We start from the raw sequence: 13,889 nt of genomic DNA on the forward strand, positions 1-13,889 counted from the left end.
ATCATCAACAAACAAAGCGCGATTCACAGTCTTCATCCGCGGGTTGGGTTCGGATTTGTACTAATACCTCGTCTCATGCTCCCATAAGGGCTGTTCGTGCATCCCTTAGTTCAGTACGAGGACAACTCATTCAAGAGTAGCTGGTCCTCAGTGCATTTGACAGCATATCACGGCAGAGTTGGAATGTCACCATCGACACAGCATTTGCAAGCAAGACCGCCTGCAAGTTGGCATGCTGATGGTTCTCTCGCCACAAATCGACACCCGAGGATGCAAAAGTTGGCACGATTCCCTGCAACATCATTCCTACACGCAGTACACGGCCTTGGACACACGTCGGGCTATCTCCAAGCCCCGAACTGTGGTATGTGAAAAGGTTTGGTATTTGGTTGTGGTATCTTATGTAGGAACGCGCTTAGAGGAGAGTCGTCGTCCTTATGCTATATTCTTTCCATCAATGCTGGTCGGGCTTGCTCTACTGCTTTCCGAACTCGGCAGCGAACTTCTCAATGGCCTGCTTAAGGGCAGCGGGGTTGGCGCCAACGATCTCCTGGGCCTTCTCGCCGTCCTTGAAGAGCAAGAAGGTGGGCATGGCACGGATGCCAAGCTCTTGGCTCAGGTCGGGAACCTCGTCGACGTCGATCTTGACAAAGTGGATGACCTTGTTGGCCTCGACCTCGGAGAGCCTGTGAACAGATTGTTAGCTGGTGACTCTCTCGGCAGATCGGAGTGCTTGGGTGAACTTACTGAGACAGAATGGGGGCAATGGCCTTGCAGGGACCGCACCAGGTGGCGAAAGCGTCAACAAGAACGAGGGGCTTGCTGGCAAGAGTCTCCTTGAACTCCTCAGTGCTGCGCAGAGAACAGAGTCAGCATTGTGCGCAAAAAAAGCAGTGGCCCCGCGCGTGTCCTCGATGCGGGGCAGCGTTGAGGTTGGTAGGGCGGGACAAGGAGAGGGGAAACTGACCTCTTAACGTTGTGGATAGTCATGTTGGCGGTAGAAGCGTGGAAGTTTCTGTATGTAGAAGGAAGTGAGGTTCTCGCGATGCGTTGGACAGGACGGAAGAGTCTGAGAGACATGTGGGATGGAAGGAGGGGCACTTGGGCGGTGACGCGGGAGGAAATCAGACTAAATACTTTGGGGAGGAGGCTGAGGTGTGGTTGGGCAGGCAATGGGCGTCTGAAAATGCAAGATTCGCACGGGAAGTGACGGGGACAACAGGTACGGGACGGCTTTGGTGTGGACGTCGTAGCTGCCCGCAAAATGCGTGCCCTGCACGGCTTGGGAGTGACATGGGCCGGCTAGTAATTTCCTTCATTGATTTGTCAGGAGCTCGGGCAGGGTAGCGATGACGCGAGCTGCACGCCATGGAGGGGGACGTGCCGCCGGACGCGGTACTTGGATCTAGGGCGCACTCGCACCCAAATCCCAAGTACCGCCATGTGGATGTCACTTTACCCCTCCGGGTAGTTGGCCCTCCCCTTCTTCAACGGCTCGGCCGCCGCCCAGGCTCGGCTCTCGCTGATCCAACCTCAAACACCGATTGACGGACGCTCCGGTACTAGTCATATACGCCTTTTGCTGATTCAGCCCATCTCGGACTTTCGACTGCATGACGGCCTTTGCTCGGCGACCTGTCTAAGGGCTTCTGGTCATTTTCGGTTGCATCTATCAGCAATATTTCTAATCTGTGACTCTGCCTTGGCCTGATATGGTCTCGTAAGGCTGAACAACGCATGTCGTCACCGATTACCGGTGCAGATCCTAACCGTGCAACGTCGGGCTCCTGCATGACATGGCGCATAATGTACATCGAAAACAAACATCAAATAAATTCCAACGCCACCGACCGCCTCATTCGCATCAAGTTTTACGACAAATCCAGCATCAGGACCCGGTTGCCTCTTCTATCGCTGACAATTGGACCATCATGTCCCGATATCCGAGTCTCGCTGCCAAATCCAACAAAGGTGTCGTTGTACAGTCCAAACCTAGCACCATTTCTATGGCGTTCCATTGATATGCAAACTCATCACCCACATGATTAGACTTGATACTACTGGGTTCCAAATTACCCCCCCTTTTGATAACGAGACTGAGCGCATCAACGTTTCCCGACAACGCGGCAGCACGGGTGAACACACCGTCCAGGCGCTCCTTTCGCTTCAAGCCAGCTGTGGCCCCCAAAATATGTTCTATAATTGCCACACGGCCCCAAAGACAAGCCAGAGCAAGAAACTCGTCGTTCCCATGCGCTTCGGGCTCTTCTTGCAATATGTCGCGATTTCTTATCAGAAACACAGCAAGGTTCTCATCCAAGGCAATCGAGTAGCACACCGCTTGCCGGTACCTTGTAGCCGGGAGACGCGCGTTCTTGGCCGATAAAAGCGTCAAGAATTCCTCGTTAGTCGACTGACCCTGGCCCATGAGCGGCTTGATAGCGAATGCTGTCGATATCCTTCGGTTGCCGGATGATAAAACTCGCTCGATGGTTTTCTGTAAATACTCTCGCATCTCCACGCCCATGTAGGTGTCAAAAAAACTGAGCAAACACCTCCTTACGATATCCGGCGAGTACTCCAGTACTTCAAGCAACGTCTTAACGCCATCCACCTCGCCAAACATTGCTCGGGCAAGCAAGGCTTCGCCGTCGTTATCACGGGCACCAGCGTCAACTAATGCTCGGATATCTTCTGTGCTGCAACCTCGCGTGACTCCTTGGTTCAATCCCTCCGACAGACTGTTGCCCTCTGGCTCTGGCGTACCGGCGTCCAAGAGTATCTTTCTAGTCGAGACTCGGCCATGTTCATTGGCTGCTTTCAGTGCCGCTTGGCAAGTCCGCTGTCGTCTGTCGTCTATTCCGTAGCCTTGAGCACCCAACAAAATTTTCAACGACGCGGCCACACCGTCCTGGGCCGCTTCGATGATGGCCAGGTCAATATCCCCAGCGTCCCGGCCCAACAGAAACTCTAGAGCTCTGGGCCTGCCAACCGCCTGCTCGAGAACGGTCTTTACGGTCCCCATAGTCGTGTGGGGAACCGGATATATTTGGTTCAAGTCAACTCCTGTGTCGACCAGTATGCTGACCATTCTTGTTGTTGCATACGCGATGGCACCCTGTAAAGCTGTTCCCAACTGAAAAGAAGAATCTTCGAAGTTGGCCAACAACCAGCGGACAACCCCAAGCTGATTTTCCAGTGAGGCTACCACAAGACAGTCCAGATCTTTGTGATTACGTGACGTGATTGAGCAGGATTGCGATGCTATCAAGCCCATAACCACGGCGTAAAACCCTTGTCCTGCTGCATAATGTAGCGGGTATCGACCTAGAGTAGATCTTGGCGACAGCTGCTCATGGGGTGTGTCTATTCCTGAGAAGTAGTCTTCGCCGCCAAACAAATACCACCATGTGCGCCATGAGGGGCCCTCCAAGTTGCAAAGACTCGCTATCTGTTTACCCAAAACACTATTGGCCGCGATTTCCTCCTCTTGCTTCTGGGTGTGTGTGGGCCAATTTTGTGCTGCGTACTCATAGAAACCTGCAGCTGCTGGGGGCAAGGTCTTTAACAGCTTCCTGTTGGACACCTGCACATCACACTCTCGGGATGGGGTCATGTCTCTTGAAGGCCATCCGTCCAGCAGCAGAAACCTGATGGCAGATTGTGCCAACACCGAGTGGCCCTCTGAGATGTTGATGCAGTGCCTCCAGGCCGTCGATTTGGTGTTTACATTTTCCAGCAGAAAGTCTCGCGCCGTCTGGTGTACCAGATACACGGTCGAATTCATAATTCTCAAGAAGAATCCTCCGAGCCGTTTAACAGTGTACTCCATGTCGGGTTCTATGTCGCTTAAAAGGTCTTTGACGGTGTCATGTTCGGGCCCGATGTTCAAGGCCATATTGATTTCCTCAAGTGTGAGCGGTCTTGTCGCGGCGAGAACTATCTGCAGCAGCTTGATTGAAGCGCCTCGATCCTCGACATCCGACAGAGCTGTCTCGTAAAGCTGGTCCAAGTCTGCGGGGAGGACCTTGAGCGTGTCCTTGACGGCGCTAAGTTTCCGGGACGGGAGGCGGGAGACAGTCTCGAGCACGAGCGATGCCCACAGAAACGTGCGGTCCGCTCCCTGGGCAAGTGTTGTTTCCAGAATGGAACAGGCTTCTGGCGATAGTACGGTGTCTGCCTTTAACCTGTCGACTTTTGCTTTGACCATGGTTTCAATGTCTTGCGAGAGCAACGCCGCCTCATTCTCGCCCCTGAGGCGCACGCAGCTGAGATACCGGAACCGGCTCTCGATATCTGGCCACGGGCGGCTCGTAACGAAAATCTTTAGCTTCCCGAGAAGTTTGCGACTGCCAACCATTTGGGGGAACGTCTTGACGAGGAGGTCAATGAAGCGGTTCCTTGAGTTCTTGCTGCACTCGTCCAAGGCGTCGATGACGCAGACAATCTGCTTTGACGGCATGGAATCCGACGCCTGGCATAGCATTTCCCACAGGGCCTCGACGTTTTCTGTCAGGTTGGCGTCATCCTTCGACGCGTATTCTTTCGTTGCAATTTGTATTGCTTTTGCGTTGGATCTGAACATTTGATGCAGGATGGCGCATAGGGCCTGGTGGGAATCTTGCCGGCTCTCTTCGCCCGCCTTGAAAAAGAAATGACATATGGTCGCGTCTGGAGAGTGCTTGGAAATAATGTCGACAAGAAAGCTCGACAAAACCGTCTTGCCACAGCCTGGATTCGCCGTCACCCATAGCAGGGCTGAAGACGTATCTTTCAGCCAGTTTGTGAAAGCTGCATGTCGGAGAAACCACTGACATGTTCCTTGTACCGGGGTCTCAATGCTAATTCTATGACTTTCATAGGCGCCTCCGGCACGAGAGAAAAGTTTGAGGCAGTCTGTAGGTCAGACTAAGATACGTGTTCTCTTGATTATAGCAAGTAAGGGCAAGCTCACCTCTTTCGTTCCCTGAGAGCCTATCAACAGTAGTGTACTCTTTGGTTTGAACTCGCAACATTTCATTGGAGCATGCCGTAATATTCCGAAGTACATCTGTCTCGCGGAGATATGTCTCCGTCCTCATTGACACATTGGCAATCATCTTGTAATTGCCCAGATCAACCTCGCCGATCCCTGGCGCGCTGAAACGAAAGAGCCGGTTATCCTCTGCAAGCTGTTTATGCGTGCGGTGGAACCGAAGCCAAGACCCTTCCGTCGCGGTCACGAGCTTCGTCATGGACCGGGCGAGCTTGAGAACGTGCCCTCCCAGCGGCGCACTTGGTTTTGTCCCTGTGCCGATGCTGACGAGGAAGATGTCACGTTCCGGCCAGAGGTCTGACGCTTCGTGATGGACTTCGAAGATGGGATTGTTGCTTTTGAAGGCGCCATCGACGTAGCCCACGTTTTGGTGGCGATATGCTTTGAAATACGTGCTCGCGGCAGATGTGGCGCGCAAGGCCTCCCACATCTCGAACGAGCTTGAGTGCAGATCCGGCTGTTGCTTGTTCTCGTACGACCGTAAGAGGAGAAGTTCCTCGTCATCTGCGCGGACTGTCGTTACAAAGCTGCCACGGTGTCAGCAAACCTTTACAGTACAATCATAACCATCAACGGGATGAGCGTAACTGCCTACACTTTGCAAGGCGAAGCGCGGTGTGGGTCTTTGAGCATCGCATGTTTGGAACCTGTTCGCTGTTGGATGATCTGCTGAACCATCTCCTCCAGCTTCGACGAGTCGTAGCGCTCGTTGGCAGAAATTAGATCGAGACCACGGTTCAAGACGTCGTATTTCCATCTCTTGGGCTTGAAGATTGTCTTTGCGAGCTTTGTGTAAACGTCGTAACACTCATCTACAGACATTTGGAGGCAGCCCAGCATGAGAGCAATGATGCTAGGTCAGACGTCAGGAATTATGAAAAGGAAATGTATTGCAGATGGCTTGGGGTTGGTCTTACCCGCCTGTGCTGGTACCTCCGATCAGATCGAACACTTGCCATGGATGAAGATGATCGTGTTGTTTACGGTCAACGTTGACCTGGCGCATCACCTCCTTGAGGATGAGGATAGAAGATATTCCTCGGATGCCGCCCCCATCTACCCAGTCACATCGTTAGTTCTACCATTCACACGAACACTGGCAGAGGACTTGCCTAGAGACAGGAGGCGGACAGGACGGTGCTCGTCCATTCTATCTCTTTGATCCGTCAGAGATTGAGACACATTTGATTCCTGAGCCTTCTCAGCAAGACTACAGGATTTTCAAGACGAAAGTAGACGGAAAGTTGGAGCTTGTCAAGTCTTGGGGAATGCGCCATTCATCTTCAGGGCAAGTATTGACCGCATCGACAATACCCGCCTCCTAAGAAGCCAATCAGTCGCGAAGGCATGTCCAATCAAGAGTAAACGCTGCAACAAAGCCATGCAAAATTGATCATCACAGGGATACGCAGCATGCCACCCCAGAAAAAGCGGCCTGGTAGGCTAATTGAGAGGCAGACAGCGGAATTGGATGGCTTGTTGCTCCGGCCGTTGATGTGGGGCAGAAGGTTAGTTTTATCAACTCTCGAAACGCCCTGTTGGTTTGCAGGGGTGGCCGGCATGCAGAGGCGAGGATTGCGTTGGTGGCTAAGCGCTGAGATAGCCACGGGCGCGTAATTCTGGCGTCGAATCTGCTATCTGGAAAAGGATGGAAGTTGCTAAAAATAGTTATGATACTTAATGACTGATGAGAAGGACCAGGAAAGCGTTCGTAAATTGAATGCCGTTCTAGCCGGTCTCACAGGAACTCAAGGTGGGAAGGGCTGGAAGCTCAGTTGTGGGCTGAGATCTGAAGGAGGTTTGGTTTTCTACAGCCCCGCCTCCCGAATTCCTCGGCCGGTGTTGCACGGAATGCGCCGGTTCATCCCTATCTTCCACCACATATAGTTCAGACCCAAAAACAAAAATGAAGTCACTTTAAGTCCAAGAGCAGAGGATATTATGTGCATTCTCGATTTGTCTCTATGTAACCTTCTAGAATCAAAATCTCCTGCAGCCCGATATTCTCTCATGTCTACAACAGTTCTCGATTGTTTTAATGCCCACATCGCCGCTGCTGTGATAATATTTAAAATTTAGGACTACTCATAGCTTTATTACAGAAACCCACGTACTTATAGTCTGGTTGTGCGCTCGCGGCTCTAGTACACAAGCCTATTATACATGTAAGTTACTACAGGATGCCTGCTAGATATATATGGCCTTGAAGTAAAGACATAAAGATCAAAGTTAAAAGTAAATGATGTGGAGTATCGTCGGTATAATTAGTAACATTCTTCGGAATACTAATACGGAGCCACTAACTTAAGCCCTTCCTCGACTACATATATTAACTAAAGGCTAAGCCACGATGGTATATGCAATCGCGTCTGTTACTCCGTCAGACTCCTCCTCATCGCGCTCATAGTTGGCCACCGTCGTAGCGCCGCCTCTGAAAACGTGACCGAACCAGTAACGCCCGCCTGTGCTCCCGCTGTTGATGGCTAAAAGTTTGCAGTTAAACATGTCAGCAAGAAAATTTCCATCCATGGACATCGAACTTGATGCCAGTCCCTCAAAGTTCAAAACACAAGAAAGAATCAGAGCGGAGGACGCGTACCCGAGTAGGTTATGCTGGAGGTACAGGCGGCATAGCCCTGGCATTTTGCCAAGATGTACGCCGACCAGGTCTCGGCCGTGTACTCTCCCTCCCCTGCACTATAACCAGCAATGATGTTGCCCGGGAACAGTGACCGTCCGGCTACCCAGTTCAGCGGCTCTGGTAGTGGGACTTTGACGAAGGAGGCGCGAGGCTCAAGTGGAGCGGCAGAAACACCCGCTGAAGCGCCAATAGCCACAGCAAAAATGCTTGCTAGCTTCATAATTGCTTCAGGTGTATAAAAAGGCTTTGGTATAGTGTTAGGTGATGTTTTGGCAGGCGGTAGAATGAAGATGTAATAAACGGCTGTTACTGAGGTTAAAGAGTATTAATGTGCTGTGTTGCGCAGTGCAGTGGTTCGGCCCATTCTAGGTATATATACTAACTGCCTCATGGCGGGCTGAGGTTTCATTGCCATTGCCGGCAACGGCTGCTATCCGGCAACTCGCGTTCTGTAATGCTGTCGTGATTGTAGGCCTCCACAAAGGGATGCACCTTGCTAAACCACCTACTATATTGAGAAGCGACTAGTGGAGAAACCAATTTTAGACCTGTCAATGCATGGGGAAATGAGGGAATGACACAAGAGACCACATGGGAGGAACATGGGGCCTTGCCCAAACGAAGAAGGTCGATTGATACCTGACTCCTCATTCGCTTCTTTGACTCAAATGGATTTCGTTGCAATCGATCAAATCGCGCTATCAGGACCGCAACAACTTTCCGCCCTTCAATATTAGTCCAGCCTTATCTTTAAACATGCTTTTTAACCAGGTGGGAGACAATTCATTGAACGTTATAATTCATTATTCATACATTCTTTTGCTCTCGTGTTGTCTGCGCAGTGTTTTTCGGAAACAACCTAGGGTCCAGCTGGTTTTTACCATTACATAGAAGGGAAAAGATGACCTGAGATTAGAACGAAGCTTTTCGGCAATTGTGCCGATTCTAGATATTCGCGAGTCAGTGGGCGCCTTTCTGTCGTACTCACTGAATATTGTCCCAATGCCCAAAATTATTGCATAGTATAATCCTGAAGCGGCGGTGACCTTGGTTTGTTACAGGACTAACTTTATGCCCTTGGAGGCTTATTTGCGGCATTTTACTGTGTGCCTTAAGCAAGAACGTCAGATAGTTTCTAGATTAATGCCCTACTATAAATGCAGCAAAAATCAACGCTTCTACTCAAAGGCTCAGATTGAAATAAAATGCCCTGGGCGAATAGACTGCGAAAGATAAGGCGCTGTGACTTTCAAGAGTCTGGGGCCTGCCGCGGACGACGGAGTGTATTTGACAGTGATTACAGCACGTCCAAGAGGCCATCGATGGTTACTATACCAAGATAGATGTGGAGAACTGCGGGACTTTCAGTATCAGCATAAACTTAACCAAGTGCCGTAGACCCGGATATGATTGTGACGAGCGAAAGTAACGGCCGCCGAAGGGAACGGAGACACGATTAGCATAACGCGTTAACTCACCTAGGGCAACGACATCAACCAGAAATGCCGTCAAGCATCAATGAAAAAGTCACTGGCGTTAAAGACTCGGCTGATGGTGCCAACGACATTGAACCTGGCGAAAGTGCTTGGTCTATCAAAGAGGATGAGTTAGCCATGCAGGAGCAGCCAACAGAATAAGAACCAGAGGAATAAAAAAAATAGTTCGGAGTTACTGAAGTCCCCACGTTGGTATTACCCAGCTAACTTGATTTGTGTCATCTAGTTCAGGAAGCTCTAGCAGTCTTTTGAGGCATTGATTGTAGGTTTAAAGGTGTTATTGAAAGTAAAAACAAAAGCGCCTACAAGATGCAGATCTTCTTATATAGCATAAATATAATGGTGAATGACATTCCGAGGGCTGGTGTTTAGCAAGTGCCCCATTGGTTAAGATTGAGAACTTATATATCACCTTAAGAAGTCCGTGTCTTGTTAGACTACCGCTTATTCTACTGCAGCGGAACAAACGGCAAAGCCTGGGAGTAGTCTCTCATTATTTGAGGAACCTAGGCAAACCTAGCCCGGATATTAATGCAAAGGAGGAAACAACGTTGATATATTTGTGTAAAGTGATGCTGAAGACAGTATCTGTTGGAATCACAGGTTACCCGTACGGGAGGTAATCGTGCGTAAGCAACGATAGTAACGAAGGGTCAAACTGGTACTGTATTCTGGTGGTTGTATCTTGTGTGTAGAAGAGTAAGTAGGTTGGCAGTAGCAGCAGTAGTGAAGATATCACTGTTGGCAGCCCGGAGGTTGGATCTCCGGGTTCCGCTGCCGCGGCCGTTGCCGCGGCCGGCTGCTGCTGCTGGCCAGCTCCCTGTATTCTGACTGAGTAATCCAACAGTTACATAGAGACGAAATCGAGAATGCACATAATATCCTCTGCTCTTGGACTTAAATCTCGCGCCTGCTCAATAAGAACGTGCGCTGCGTCACGGCTTGCTTGACTAACATCTCGCGATAGGAGTACGGTATTCGCAAGTCTGCGTGCCGCCTCGAAAAGGTCCAAGTCATCCGTCGGTGCAATAGTACTCTGCAGAAGTGCATCTAGAGCCGGGTTCGTCTGAATTAAAGGGGCGCGAACTGAACATGGGAGACGAGGAAAAACGATTCGGTCCATTACTACTACGTTTGATTTATGTATAGAGAATAATGGGATGGGTCTATAGAGTATCTGATGGTGGATGATAATGTGGCGATGATGTGGGATGATTGGCGAAGTAAACAAACAATGGACCATTTCCGTGTCGTAGGAGACATAATGCTAGGGCTGTCGGGGCCGCCCCACCACTAGGCTGTGTGTGGCTCATACCACCCTATGCTTGGCAGTGGACAGATCTAGGTAGTCGCACCTGCTGGGCTCACAGTCAGTTGTGCTCGATGTTGTAGTCGGCAATCCTAATTAGGACTAGCACAGCGTATGGTGTCCCCCTCCTATCTTCACGGAACTAAGCAGCATAGAGACACAATAATAACTCCCACTTGGAACTCATCGAGATATCGACTTTGGTGCATTACAAATACCAGTTCACTGAAAGTACAAATTCTCGATACCAATGCTGACGGCGTCAATGCAAGCCAATATGGGTTTCAAGCCCAACCAGTCGCTCCCCGAGCTCCCTGACGTCCCAGATACCGTACCCATCTGCGACTTCATGTTTGATGAGCGCTATGGACGACATCCTATTGCAGGTTCTCTAGACACGTACACTTGCGGGCTAGGTGGCGCAAGCATATCGGCTCAAGGGCAGAAATCCCGCGTTGAGTTGCTCGCAAGATCATTGGCGCAGGAATTAGGATGGCGCGTAAACCAGGGCAGCGAGTTTGACAAGGTCGTTGGAATTTTTGCCCTAAACACTGTAAGTCCTATGAATTAAACATGCAAGTAAATCGCCCTATATGACTTTTGGTTCTCACACTCACCAGGTGGATATCATGGGTCTGTCTTGGGCCATACATCGCCTGAACGGCATTTCTTCTCCAGCGAACGCCATGTACAGTGTCGATGAGTTGACACATCAGCTCCTAAGTTCCAAGTGCAAGGCGCTTTTTACGGTACAAACCCTTCTTCCAATTGCTTTGGAAGCTGCAAAAGCTGCAAAGATACCAAAAAATCGGGTTTACCTCTGCGATATGCTTGGCCAGTCCAACACAAAGGTTGAACAGGATTTCAAAACACTCGCAGATCTAATCAACGAAGGGGAAAGATTACCAGAGCTAGACCCGATCCAATGGAAGAAGGGTCAAGGCCAAAGGCAGACCGCATTCCTTTGCTACTCTAGTGGCACCTCTGGCCTTCCGGTAAGAGCCCTTTGGCGCCTTTAATGGAATCCCGTGCTAATGTAAACCAGAAAGCTGTCATGATATCACACCAGAATGTCATTGCCAATATCTTACAGCTTTCTCTCTTTGATCAAGAAGATCGCAACGCTTTATCCCTCGGGCATCGTGATGTCGGGCTTGGTATTCTACCTCAATCTCACATCTACAGCCTGATCATCATATGTCATGCGTCTACTTACCGCGGCGACTCAGTAATAGTACTTCCGAAATTCGATCTGGAAACATACTTGCGTGCAATCGAAAAATACAAGATCAACACTCTGTATCTGGTCCCCCCTATCGTTATTTCCATGATCAATAATCTCGAAATAATGCGCCGGTACAATCTAACATCTGTCAAGCGCGTGTGGGTTGGTGCAGCACCCTTGGGTCCAGAAGCGACGAACGCTCTTCTTTTAGAGTACCCTTCATGGAATATTACTCTTGGGTACGGCATGACCGAAACCTGCGTAGTGGTAACTTCGGGCACGCCAAGAGAAATTGTCGTGGGAAGCTCCGGTTGGTTATTGCCTGGGTTTGAGATTATGCTAGTCGGAGCCGACGGGGGGGAAATCACGACCTACGACAAGCCGGGCGAGGTTTGGGTGAAATCGCCAAGTGTTGTATTGGGGTATTTGAACAACGATGATGCCAACCGCGAAACATTTGTCGATCTGCCCAGAGGTCGATTCATCAAGACAGGCGATGTTGGAGAGATGCGCAAAGCACCCAGCGGAAATGAGCATCTTTGGATTGTCGATCGCATCAAAGAACTGATCAAAGTCAAGGTACGAAGGCCACCCAAATTCCCCAGTCGGTTACTTAATCTCGTTTTTAGGGACATCAAGTTGCTCCAGCAGAGTTGGAGGCATGTCTACTGGGTCATCCAAATGTGGTAGACTGTGCTGTCATTCCCGTCCCAGACGAGCGTGCTGGTGAGGTTCCCAAGGCCTACGTCGTGAAAGATGGGTACTGCACAGCGCAAGACATCCAGGAGTATGTGAAAACCAAAAAGGCACCCCACAAGTGGATCAAGGGAGGTATCGAATTTGTTGATACAATTCCAAAGTCGCCATCAGGAAAAATTCTTAGGCGTCTGCTGCGCGATCGTGAGAAACAACGCCGCGCTGCAAAGTTGTAATACAGGATGTTTCTGAGGTTTTAAGAAGAGGACAATAGTTATGGCCTCAAGAAGCCACTATGATACACTATTTTAGATCAATAAAGCAAGCACTGAGAAATTAAGAATGACAGGTACGAACTCGTACCTTTGATTCAGATGTCAATTTACGTTCGTTGTCACTTTGTTGGCTGGCTTACCGGTAAACCTCGGCTATGCCCATAAGGGTATACCGGAATTGCCTAAAACTACAGGAATGAACCTAACTAATAAACTTCGTTGGAGGAAGCCCTTGCTGAAGATTCAAATTGCGAGAAACACAAGAGTCAAGAAACATATTCCAACAGACTCACCATGACTACGAGCATCCCTAAAACCATGTTTGCCTGGAGGAAGCATAGGGGGAGCACAAATGCGGTATACACCCACCCGGGAGTTGCTCGAGCTACGGAAAGTTGACAAATGAATAGGTGTGGGAGGAGGTAGCAGTTCCTGAGCCGTCTGCTAATGGTGTCTTGTGCAAGATGCTTGCATCAGGTGGTGAGGACCCCGAATATGGGATTAAGTAACCTCTGGGATGATGTAAATCCTTACAATACTATACAGTCTGTCGCAGCGATCACTCTCTTCTCACGATCGAGAAGCAGCCCCATTGGTTTCAAGAGAAGTTTATTCTTGTATGTATTACTTGGTTTGCCAGTCTTTCTGCTCTTGTTGCAAGCTAAGAATATGCCAGGGTCATGAAGGGTGTGGACAAATTGTAAAACTCGGCGACCAAGTTACGGATACAAGGTTTCAAGTGGTTCGTCTCACTATTCCTTTAACAGTCAATAAATTCATCGACTATGGTTGACTCAGGAGACAGGGCGACATTGTTGCACTCAACGCTGTTCCGGGTTGTGGATCGTCCAAATGCGCTGAGTGCTCTCGAGACCTAGCCCAGCTCTGTGAAGTTGGCCATCACTCTGGTATTGGACAGGACGGGTTTTATGCCCCTTATGCCGCCATCGATGTCCGCGGCCTTGCTATTGTTCCCCAAGGGGTGACACCTTCTGAAGCCGCAGTTGCTACTGACGCCGTGACCACAGCCTATCATGCCGTCCACAGACGGGGTGAAGTTAAGCCAACGGAAACGGTCTTTTTATTCGGCCTTGGTGGACTTGGCTTCAATGCTCTGCAGATTGTGCTAAATATTGGGGCACGGGTAATTGTATCCGATGTCAGGGAGCATCTTCTCGAAGAGGCGGCTGCCATCGGAGTACCCATTCAAGA

At 49.9% G+C, this 13,889-nt stretch overlaps 4 protein-coding genes across 4 annotated transcripts; 1 reads left to right on the forward strand and 3 right to left on the reverse strand.

Moving 5' to 3' along the window:
• Positions 1-475: 475 nt before the first annotated feature.
• On the reverse strand, positions 476-990 carry EsH8_IX_000139 (thioredoxin-like protein; the record flags this gene model as incomplete). Its single annotated transcript, XM_083266475.1, has 3 exons — positions 476-686; positions 748-852; positions 968-990. 3 exons carry the CDS (start codon positions 988-990, stop codon positions 476-478), a joined length of 339 nt encoding a protein of 112 aa, XP_083130040.1.
• An 898-nt stretch (positions 991-1,888) lies between these two features.
• EsH8_IX_000140 (uncharacterized protein) lies at positions 1,889-5,857 on the reverse strand (the record flags this gene model as incomplete). Its single annotated transcript, XM_083266476.1, has 3 exons — positions 1,889-4,671; positions 4,955-5,562; positions 5,631-5,857. The coding sequence occupies 3 exons, from the start codon at positions 5,855-5,857 to the stop codon at positions 1,889-1,891; spliced, it is 3,618 nt and encodes a 1,205-aa protein (XP_083130041.1).
• A 1,518-nt stretch (positions 5,858-7,375) lies between these two features.
• EsH8_IX_000141 (uncharacterized protein) lies at positions 7,376-7,896 on the reverse strand (the record flags this gene model as incomplete). Its single annotated transcript, XM_083266477.1, has 2 exons — positions 7,376-7,518; positions 7,635-7,896. 2 exons carry the CDS (start codon positions 7,894-7,896, stop codon positions 7,376-7,378), a joined length of 405 nt encoding a protein of 134 aa, XP_083130042.1.
• A 2,862-nt stretch (positions 7,897-10,758) lies between these two features.
• Positions 10,759-12,638, forward strand: EsH8_IX_000142 (uncharacterized protein; the record flags this gene model as incomplete). The annotated part of the gene is made up of 4 exons (XM_083266478.1): positions 10,759-11,034; positions 11,102-11,476; positions 11,527-12,285; positions 12,336-12,638. 4 exons carry the CDS (start codon positions 10,759-10,761, stop codon positions 12,636-12,638), a joined length of 1,713 nt encoding a protein of 570 aa, XP_083130043.1.
• Positions 12,639-13,889: the final 1,251 nt, after the last annotated feature.

This window comes from Colletotrichum jinshuiense, chromosome 9 (genome assembly GCF_051148585.1).
Source record: "Colletotrichum jinshuiense chromosome 9, complete sequence".
NCBI lineage: Eukaryota > Fungi > Ascomycota > Sordariomycetes > Glomerellales > Glomerellaceae > Colletotrichum > Colletotrichum jinshuiense.